This window comes from Euleptes europaea, chromosome 19 (genome assembly GCF_029931775.1).
Source record: "Euleptes europaea isolate rEulEur1 chromosome 19, rEulEur1.hap1, whole genome shotgun sequence".
NCBI classification, from domain to species: domain Eukaryota; kingdom Metazoa; phylum Chordata; class Lepidosauria; order Squamata; family Sphaerodactylidae; genus Euleptes; species Euleptes europaea.
In genome coordinates, this window is record NC_079330.1 from 17,510,946 (window position 1) to 17,522,153 (window position 11,208).

General features: G+C 47.8%; 1 protein-coding gene across 1 annotated transcript; it reads right to left on the bottom strand.

The window, feature by feature from the left end:
• Positions 1-508: 508 nt before the first annotated feature.
• Positions 509-7,323, bottom strand: CHCHD2 (coiled-coil-helix-coiled-coil-helix domain containing 2). Its single transcript, XM_056865302.1, has 4 exons — positions 7,263-7,323; positions 4,226-4,463; positions 1,399-1,552; positions 509-637 (listed from the first exon to the last, which is right to left on the bottom strand). Exons 1-4 carry the CDS (start codon positions 7,310-7,312, stop codon positions 627-629), a joined length of 453 nt encoding a protein of 150 aa, XP_056721280.1. The 5' UTR covers positions 7,313-7,323; the 3' UTR covers positions 509-626.
• Positions 7,324-11,208: the final 3,885 nt, after the last annotated feature.

Consider the following 11,208-nt stretch of genomic DNA (forward strand, 5'->3'; position numbering starts at 1 on the left):
CTTGGAGGTCTTCCTTCCAAGTACTGATCCAGCTTAACTTCCAAGATCTGATGAGATTGGGCTATACTATATCATTCCACATCCCTTTCCCAACCACAAATTTATTTTTTGTTTTCTGATTGTTTTGTGCACGGGGGAAAAATGCAGGCATTTGTCACATGAGGGAGGATGTGTGGGAAAAGACTGCTCTCCACAAGGCCGTTTCATAAAGTTAAGTCCAAAAGCAGAAATTCCCTCTTGTTCCCTCCTGAGCATTACTATCAAGAGACTGAAGAATATATGAAGTTCCCCCCATTAGCGACAGATCAGGTGCTTCAGGACACGTTTTTTTCTGCACAGCAATCAACTTTTATTCCAAGGCTCAAGTCAGAACACCACTAGCAGGCAGACGAGCAACAGATGGACGGTATTGTTGGGCCCACCCCTCAACCCCCCCAAGAGATGCTGAACTCTATCACAACAATCCTCTCCCCAGGGGAAGGCACTCCAGACTCTTGTGGGCGAATGGCTGGCCAACTGGTAGCAAACAAATGAGAAATGCTAGACGGCTTTTTAGGCTTTAAAGAGAATTTTACTAGTGAAGCATCTTTCATTAACGGACTTGGACTTCAGTCTGCTCAGCTTTGTTAGGCTAGACCTGTGGATTAAGAAGAACAAGAGAAAGACACTGATGAGTATCAGACACCAACTGCCGGAGAAACATCAAAGCAATTCAGCAAGTAACTACGTTATCCTCTAAGGTTCTCTCATTTTTTTCTTTAGAAAAACAAATGGCAAGAATGCAAAAACACCTTTTTGTGTTCAAAGTAATCAGCTCCTGCCAGTTTGGCCGCATAGGCAAGCTAGCCTGCCCCAACCCAAATACGCTCCTATCCCCCCCCCCACCCCCCGGTCAAGTCACAGCTGACTTATGGCAATCCCATAGGGTTTTCAAGAGAATAGACGTTTGGAGGTGGTTTACCATGGCCGCCTCAGCTCATGACCCTGGTATTCCTTGGAGGTCTCCTGTCCAAATAATTGCCAGGGTCAAGGCTGAGAGTGCAACTGGCCCTAGGCCACCCAGCACGTTTCTGTGGCAGAGTGGGGATTTGAACCTGGGTTTCCCAGATGCTAGTCTGGCTCCTTGCCCTAACCTGGATGGCCCAGGCTAGCTTGAGCTCGTCAGATCTCAGAAGCTAAGCAGGGTCAGCCCTGGTTAGTATTTGGATGGGAAACCACCAAGGAATACCAGGGTTGCTGTGCAGAGGAAGGCACTGGCAAACCACCTCTGTTAGTCTCTTGCCATGAAAACCCCCAAAAGGGGTTGCCATAAGTCGGCTGTGACTTGTCGGCACTTTACATACACACCCAGTCTGGCTCCTTAACCACCACACTGGCTCTCTAAAATACGCTCCTTACCGTTTGCAAAACGGCATTGCTTCAAGACCTCGCTGAAGCCCTCGCACAGCTTCAGATCAGACTGGTTCTGGGCACACTCCAGGAACTGCTTCATTTCGTACTGGCAAGGTGGGTACTGCGACTGCTGCACTGCAGGCTGGGCTGCCTGCGCCTCCTGAGGGGGGAAGCACAACAGAAATAAGACAACGGAAGAGATGTTAGAAGGAACATCCAACTCGATGATTCTATGAACACGCGGAAACAGTCACGTTTTCATTCTAGCGGCGGGAGGAAGACTTCCCAATTCCTATGGCTTTGCTGTGTCCTGCTGGCCAGGCCTCCTGCTAACAAGCAAAAGAGGGGGAAAGAAAGACCCAACCTAAAAAACAAAAGCTGGGAACCCAAAGGTTGGGTGGAGAAAGACTAAATAATATATAGAAATGTGTTTCTTTTACGGTGCTGTTATCTATATTAAAAACATCAAGTCATATTAAAAGAAAGCCCGATGGCAACTAATACAGGTTGATAGACTTAAACCACAAACCAAATGCGTTTCGACCCACTGGCCTTCATCTGTGGTATAATAAAATCCCTTGCAATGCACACATGCACTTTATACAGCATGTATAACAGTATTATATAAGAGCCCCGTGGCACAGAGTGGTAAGCTGCAGTACTACAGTCCAAGCTCTACTCATGACCTGAGTTCGATCCCAATGGAAGTTGGTTTCAGGTAGCCGGCTCAAGGTCGACTCAGCCTTCCATGCTTCCGAGGTCAGTAAAATGAATACCCAGCTTGCTGGGGGTAAAGGGAAGAGGACTGGGGAAAGCACTGGCAAACCACCCCGCAAACAAAGTCTGCCTAGAAAACGTCGGGATGTGACATCACTCCCATGGGTCAGGAATGACCCGGTGCTTGCACAGGGGACCTTTACTTTATAACAGCATTATAACAGAATTACAATGGCCCAGGTATGTATGTAGGGTTGTATTCCAATTTGACTCTTTGCCCAGTATATTTGATCAAATTAAAGAGCCCACTGTTGTGGAATACATACTACTTGTTCTTTTCTATGTTAGCCTCCTATACAAAGTGTGCATACTAGTATCAACCAGATAAACACTGATAGATATCAATGCCTTAAAATAAATACATTTCTATATACCATTTAGTCTTTCTCCACCCAACCTTTGGGTACCCAGCTAGGCCTCCTGCTAAGCAACAAGGGCAACATCAGTTTTACTATACCTCGGGCGGGGGAAACGGGACTCAACATTAGGTCCCAATGTTGCTAGTAAGGCTGATGTCCTAAGAGGGGCAGTGCTACAAGATTAGTCAGCATTATTCTGCTCTGTCTCCAATGCAGTAACAGGAGAGGGCATATTACATTGCAGCCATCTCCCCCAGCTGAGGGAACTCATGGCTACTAGTAAAAATGGATACTAGTCATGATGTATACTTATTCTCTCCAGGATCAAAGGAGCATGCCCATTATATTAGATGCTGTGGAACACAGGCAGGATAATGCTGCTGCAGTTGTCTTGCTTGTGGGCTTCCTGGAGGTACCTGGTTGGCCACTGTGTGAACAGACTGCTGGACTTGATGGGCCTTGGTCTGATCCAGCATGGTCTTTCTTATGTTCTTATCCAGTAGTAAACTGGCTGGCCCTTATTCGAGTGATGGAAACTGCAATATCAAGCAATCAACCTAGACTATCTACTCGGGAGACATCAGCTGTGCAGAAAACACAACTTTGAGAGGTCTTAATTTCATGAAAACCTGCTTGACAAAGACTGAAAATGCTTCAGAAACCTCCAAAAATGGGTCAGCCGAGACTCAGTTGAAAGTCAGTGGGTGGGAGAAATTAACCTAATCAAGCAACCCTTCCCCAAACCCTGGGAGGAGATTTTGAGGAGTACAGTGGGATTTCTCAGTTGTCTCCCCTTCTGTGATTCTTCACAGGTCTCCAGCTTGTTAAACTGTTGTATAGCTCATGGAAAGCTACGCTGCCTTCACTGTCCTAATGCATTGAGATTAAAAGATGACAAAAATCTTGGGAGCTGAGCTGTTACCATTTAGTATTCTGCTTTCACTCAACCTAGATTTAAAAAAAATGTATTGCAGAAGGGCTACTACATTTGATGACTTTCAGACCTCCAAATACTCTCGGATATAAAGACCATTGTGGGGCCTCATTCAAAGGAGCATTTATTTCCCATTTCTGTCTTTGACGCTGAACTGCAGTTGTCTCGTTTCTGGGCTTCCTAGAGGCACCTGGTTGGCCACTGTGTGAACAGACTACTGGATTTGAGGGGCCTGGGTCTGATCCAGCATGGCTTTTCTTATGGCTGCCAACTTGGAAGGCTTTAAGAGGGGACATGTTCATGGATAGGGCTATTCATGGCTACTAGTCAAAATGGGATACATGTCATGATGTATACCTATTCTCTCAAGGATCAGAGGAGCATGCCTATTATATTAGGGGCTTTGGAACACAGGCAGCACAATGCTACTGCAGTCGTCTTGTTTATGGGCTTCCTAGAGGCACCTGGTTGGCCACTATGTGAATAGACTGCTGGACGTGATGGGCCTTGGTCTGATCCAGCGGGGCTTTTCTTATGTTCTTATGTCAAAGTTGAACCCTACTAGCCAAACCTGTAGGTGATTGAAAGCATAATCCCTGCCCCTTGGAAAAGAAGTTGAGTGTTGGCCGAGCAACTTCCCATCATTTCTTTTTGGTGTGTGTGTGCTGGTGGGGGGAGGGGTGGCAGAAGAGTTACTTGGGACAAAGTTTTACTCGCAGGACGTAAGAACCGCCGAGCCAGAAAACTGCCTCCCTCCACTTACCTGGTAAGTGATGTCTGGCCTGGCCGCTTCAGAGCCGCCCCCAAATCCTCCAGTCATCGCATGCCCTAGTGTGTGCCCGACAGCCGAGCCCACAGCCACGCCAGCAGCTGTGGTGGCCATCTGGGCCATCAGGCCTGGCTGCCGGGGAGCAGGAGAAGCCACGGCTGATGCAGGGGCAGGCGCGGGGACCGGAGCACGTGCAGCCTGTGGTGGAGCTGCTCGCATTGGTGGTGCACGGCTGTGAAGGCAAGCATGAAAAAATGAACGGCCTGCTACTCAGTGAGATAAAACAGATTTCCCTGTTAAACAGGTCCTGGACTTGAATATGTAGGAAAATGTTCTCATAAACAATTAACTTCACTTCAAACTGTAACACCTTTTTTCTCTGTTGCCAATATAAGTGGAACTGAAATAAGGAGAAAGTAGGAATGTGGCTTCCCGTTTAAAGTACAGTGTATATTTTTATACTGCCCTCTCTCCAAGGAGGTCAGGGCAGCATTCAAGATTTTCTCTATTTCTGATCCCACAGGGCTTTTCTTATGTTCTTATATGTCCCCCCTTCTTAGTCTAACAATTTAAACACTAAACCACACATGCCACAACTTCTAACCTTTGCTCCCATTAACGTTTCCACAGCAAAAGCTTACTGTACATGGCTGTGGTGGAAAGTGCAGTCAAGTCACAGCCAATTTATGGCGATCCCATGGGGTTTTCAAGGCAAGAGACTAACAGAAGTGGCTTGCCATTGCCCTGTGTCTGCGTAGGAACCCTGGACTTTCTTCATGACCTCCCACTCAAGTACTAACCTGCTTAGCTTCTGAGATCCAGGTTAGGGCTTACTGTGTCTACCCACTTTTAATAAAAAGAAGAAAAACTTAGGGTAGTCTCACATGACTACGAGTAATCTCTCATGCGTAGGGAGTGCACACCTGTGTGAAACACATAGAATGCCTACCTATGTTCATGTGAAGACCTCAAAGACTTGCAGTTTGCCTCTCATTTGGAACACGTTAATTGCTTTTTGAAATCCACATGTCAGAGCCACTATTCAAGCCATAAATGGGCTGGCATAAGGTTTTGCCCATGGGGTGATCAATATCAATTGTGCTCCTCATCACAGACGGATCAGGTACCTCTTGCAAGAACCCAAAGTCCCAATTTTGTTGCATTTGCCCCCTCTACAGAAGAGAGACATCTGTAACATTTCACCGATGATATGCCTTTAAGATCTGTTGTCAAAGCTCCTTCAAACAGCCAAACGAAGGTGCTACAAAACAGCCTGTCTCTTTTCGCTGGTTAAACATTCACAGATAAGGCCACAGCCTGTTACCCAACCTGCCTTGCTCATCAGGACAGAGAAAACATTAAACAGATGCAAGAACTCTGATGCTCCTTAAACAGGAGGCCATGTTCCTGCTTTTTTATCAGTTTAGTCTTGGGAATGGGCTGAAGGCAGATATTGTGAGATCAACGCCAAGGCTAAGCAGGTTTGGCCCCATGAACATCCTAGAAAGGCGACTGTCTAGGAATCATACACCCTTTACTTCTCTCCCAGCTATTCACAATTTAACAGTCTGTCAGGCTAGTATGATCTCATCGGATCTCAGAAGCTACGCAGCGTCAGCCCTGGTTAGTACTTGGATGGGAGACCACCAAGGAAGCCCAGCATCGTTATGCAGAGGCAAACCACCTCTGTCAGGCTCCTGCCTTGAAAACACTACCGGGTTGCCTTAAGTCAGCTGCGACTTGACAGCACTTCACCGCCCCCTGATTCTGCTATTACCACATTGATGTATATGGAAAGGGAAAGACACCACGCTGCCCAGTCCTATGCTCCTTTACACAGCGGGAGACCTTGCTCTGGTCAACCAGGGCTACCTTCCAAAAATAGACATATATAGAAAAAGAGTTGGTTTTTGTATGCCGACTTTCTCTACCACTTAAGGAAGACTCAAACCGGCTTACAACCACCTTCCCCCTCCCCACAACAGGCACCCTGTGAGGTAGGTGAGGCAGAGAGCAGTGGCTAGCCCAAGGTCACCCTCTTCGTGTGGAAGAGTGGGGAAACCAACCCAGTTCACCAGATTAGCCTCCGCCACTCATGCGTAGGAGTGGGGAATCAAACCCGGTTCTCCAGATCAGACTCCACCGCGCCAAACCACTGCTGTTAACCACTACACCACGCTGGTAGGGTGTAGGGTGGATCCTACCACTCCGAGCAAATTTCTTTACTAAAACAATTGAGTGTGTGTGTGTGTGTAAAGTGCCGTCAAGTTGCAGCCGACTTATGGCGACCCCTTTTTGGGTTTTTTGTGGCAAGAGACTTACAGAGGCGGTTTGCCAGTGCCTTCCTCTGCACAAGGAGCCCCGTGGTGCAGAGTGTTAAGCTGCAGTACTGCAGTCAAAAGCTCTGCTCATGACCTGAGTTCAATCCCGACGGAAGTCGGTTTCAGGTAGCCGACTCAAGGTTGACTCAGCCCTCCATCCTTCCGAGGTCGGTAAAATGAGTACCCAGCTTGCTGGGGGTAAAGGGAAGATGACTGGGGAAGGCAAACCACCCCGTGAACCAAGTCTGCCTTGGAAACGTCGGGATGTGACATCACCCCATGGGTCAGGAATGACCCAGTGCTTGCACAGGGGACCTTTACCTCTGCACAGCAACCCTGGTATTCCTTGGTGACCCCCCCATCCAAATATTAACCAGGGCTGACTATGCTTAGCTTCTGAGATATGACGAGATCATGCTAGCCTGGGCCATCCAGGTCAGGGCCCTATAACAATTTGACCCCCCCATTTTTTACTTTTCGCTCAAGTTTGAACCTTCTTCCGTTCTAAGGAGCTCCCCCCCCACACACACACCACTACCACCACCACCAAATTCAACAGCTCTTCCCTTTGAGAAAGAGCCACTTGGACTCCTTGGAGACTGGCTGGATCTACCCCAGCGAGGACTACATCCATGCTGGGCCTCGTTGGGCCTCTTCCTTCAACAGATGACCACCAGCATGCTCTTTTTGAGTCCGACCCTCCCTTTTACCTGGCCGGTGGGGCCATGCGGGATGTTCGGCTTCTGCTTCCCCGAGGCATAACGACGACGGCAATAAGCTCGACTCTCCGATCCCTTCCCCTCCCCGGTTTTCCTGCCTCCGCTGCGTCCTGCGTTTCCTCTTATCCTTCCGCTTCCGGTCAACCCGCAGCACGCCCCCCCTCCCTTTCCTCTCAAGGTCACCGGCAAACGACTCCCCGCTTCCACTGCGCCTGCGTGCGTTTTAATGACGCCATACGGCCCGCGCCGTGGCCTAGAGACGGGAGGGAGGCGCTGGACTCCGCCCTTACTACGTCAGAAAGGGAGGCGGGGCCTGGATACTTTCCCGCTTGGGAACGGGCGGGGCTACGCCTGAAATTGACATGAGAGGGGCTGGTCAGGCAACGCGGTGGGAGGGGCTGCTTGGCTTAGGTCATGAGTTCGATCCCAGCAGAAGTTGGTTTGAGGTGTGTGTGTGTTAAGTGCCGTCAAGTCGCTTTCGACTCATGGCGACCCTATGAATGAAAGTCCTCCAAAAGGTCCTATCTTTGACAGCCTTGCTCAGATCTTGCAAACTGAAGGCCGTGGCTTCCTTTATTGAGTCAACCCATCTCTTGTTGGGTCTTCCTCTTTTCCTGCTGCCCTCCACTTTTCCTAGCATGGCTGTCTTTTCCAGTGACTCTTGTCGTCTCATGACGTGACCAAAATACGACAGCCTCAGTTTAGTCGTTTTAGCTTCTAGGGTCAGTTCAGGCTTGATTTAATCTAGAACCCACTGATTTGTTTTTTTGGCACGGAATCCGTAACCCTCTCCTCCAACACCACATTTCAAAGAAATCTATTTTCTTCCTATCAGCTTTCTTCACTGTCCAGCTTTCGGTTTCAGGTAGCCGGCTCAAAGTTGACTCAGCCTTCCATCCTTCCAAGGTTGGTAAAATGAGCACCCAGCTCGCTGGGGGTAAAGGGAAGACGACTGGGGAAGGCACTGGCAAACCACCCCACACACAAAGTCTGCCTAATAAACATTGGGATGTGATGTCACCCCATGGGTCAGGAATGACCCGGTGCTTGCACAGGGGACCACTTTTACCTTTTACACTGCTTTGGGGGAAGGGAAAAGGCCTGAGGCAAACCTAGCTTGAGGGCTGCCTTTGCTTGCCATGCTGTTCCTGCGTCATCTGTCAGGCAGAAACTTGGCCAGTAAAGCTTTCCCTGTCACTTCACGCCAAGGAAAGCTCCACTGTCCCCCTGTGCACCGCCACAACAGCTTCGCTCCTCTGAGCAAGGTCTTCTGCAGGTGTCAAAGGGCAAAACCAACAACAGCCTGTACAGTGCCTTCTCTGTTGTGGCCCCCACCTTGTGGAATGCCCTGCTTGAGGAATGCCCCACTGTCCTGGCTTTCAGCAAACTATGCAAAACAGATTTGTTCAAGAGGGCTTTTCTACCCAGGCAATAGGGTAGTGCTGTTACAAAAGGCTTCACCAAATTACCTGGATAAATTATTCGGGACTGTGGTATAGCTTGTGTATAGCTTGCTGAAACTGGGATCCTACTATGGGATTTTGCATTGTTTAATGTGTTAATACTTATGCTTTGCTTCAGTTTTTTTTTTAACTTTTGGTTGGTTCTACAACCCTAATTCCAATTGCGTTGTTTATTGACTGTCCCATCCATCAATTGTATAGTCACACTCTGTGTAATCTGCCTTGAGTCCAAGTGAGAAAGGCAGACTAGAAATAAAGTAAATAAAATTATTTGATTTCTGCCTGACAAGCTGGTGGACATTTTCGCCTTCTTTCTTAAGGGGTGATTTCTGCCAGAAGCTTAAACCTGAAGGGAATTGTGTATTTTTTTTTAAAGCACACACATGAAGGATACACTATAAAATGACAATGAAATTTATGCCTTGCAATCGATCGCTGGGTGGGGGGCATACTTTGGGGCCAATTTACTGTACTGCTTACTGAAGAAAAGTTCCAGCCATTGAGTTTAGGATTGCAGATATGTGGCCCCACCATCCCAAAAGTGTTTTGCTTCATAAGGTACTCATGGGGAGTTGAATGACTTGAGGCTTAGTCCAGAGCCAAATACAGCCTTGCAGGAAAAAGTCCCACTGGAGCCATTTGAACAAACGTGAATGAAATGATTGTCTGATCCCAAGCGGCCGGAAGCAGAACTTAAAGAAGAAGAGTTGGTTTTTATAGGGCGACTTTCTCTACCACTTAAGGGAGACTCAAAGTGGCTTACAATCACCTTCCCTTCCCTTAACAGCTAACAGCTGTAACTTGCCCAAGGTCACCCAGCTGGCTTCATATATGTGTGTGTGTGTAAAGTGCCTTCAAGTAGCAGCTGACTTATGGCAACCCCTTTTGGGGTTTTCATGGCAAGAGACTAACAGAGGTGGTTTGCCAGTGTCTTCCTCTGCACAGCAACCCTGGTATTCCTTGGTGGTCTCCCCCATCCAAATACTAACCAGGGATGACCCTGCTTAGCTTCTGAGATCTGACGAGATCAGGCTAGCCTAGGCCATCCAGGTCAGGGCGGCTTCATGTGTAGGAGTGGGGAAACAAATCCAGCTCACCAGATTAGCCTCTGCTGCTCATGTGGAGGAGTGGGGAATCAAACCCAGTTCTCCAGATCAGAGTCCACCGCTCCAAACCACCGCTCCACTACACCACGCTGGTGGTTGATTTAGTTTCAGATTGTAAATATTCTGGACATTCAGGTCCCGGTTCTGTTCCACTCTCTGGAAGAGTTACTGGACTGCAAAACACAGTAGAAATTACTTTTAAATCAATGTGCATAAGATCACCGTGAAATATTGGTACTGAGACCTGCTTCTAAAGACAGTGTGGGCATGCCTGCTCCAAGCAGAATCAAGGTGACATGCCGCTAGATTCTAAACATGTTTACTCAGAAGGAAGAATATCTTCCCTATCAGAAAGGAGGGGAAGAAACGAAAAACCCTGTTTGAATGGGGCAGTGCTAGTAGCACTAGGAAGATGGATTTCAATCCTGTTATCTTGGCTGGTATTATTATTCTTGTAGATATTGCCTTTGTGCACACTTGACCAACCCAGTTCAAGCAGAAAGTGCTTATGGCACCATGGGGCTAAGCTAGGGCTGCCAGGTCCCTCTTCGGCACCAGGAGTTTTGGGGGGTGGAGCCTGAGGAGGGCAGGGTTTGGAGAGGGCAGGGACTTCAATGCCATGAATTCCAATTGCCAAAGCGGCCATTTTCTCCTGGTGAACTGATCTGTATTGGCTGGAGATCAGTTGTAATAGCAGGAGATCTCCAGCTAGTACCTGGAGGTTGGGAGAAAATAAGTACCAAAACAACGTAAATGCAAACTCAATTTAGTGCAGTGGGAAAGTGCACAGTGAACAAACACTGTGAAGTCCATAAGAAGGACAGTGGACTTTGCTTGCTGAAGCCTTTTGGATTTGGACTTGGTTAAGAATATCTATGAAGAGTGTTGAAGACTCCTTGAGAGCTACGTATTTTCCTTGTTTGTTGTGTCTGTTGTTTGTTCACTGTGCACTTTCCCACTGCACTAAATTGAGTTTGCATTTACGTTGTTTTGGTACTTATTTTCTCCCGACTTCCTGTTAGTACCAAGTGCCTTTTTTCTCCAGCAGTACCTGGAGGTTGGCAACCCTAGGCTGAGCCAAACACTGCAAGTTGGCTGATCTGTCCCAATTTATATACTTGTGAATGCCAGTTGCTGGGGGAGGAGAGGCAGTTAAACAGGTAAGAATTGTTGCTTCCATACCCTACTAGTGGGTATCCTTGAACTGAGTACTATTGGCAACAGGATTCTGGACTAGATGGACCTACACTGACTTGATTCATCTAGCATTCTTAGGAACTCAAAGCATGAGCAGTAAAAACAATTCCGCCCTGTCTATGAACAGATTTGACTGGAGCACTCCTGATATAAGGCAGGCTTACCTAACTT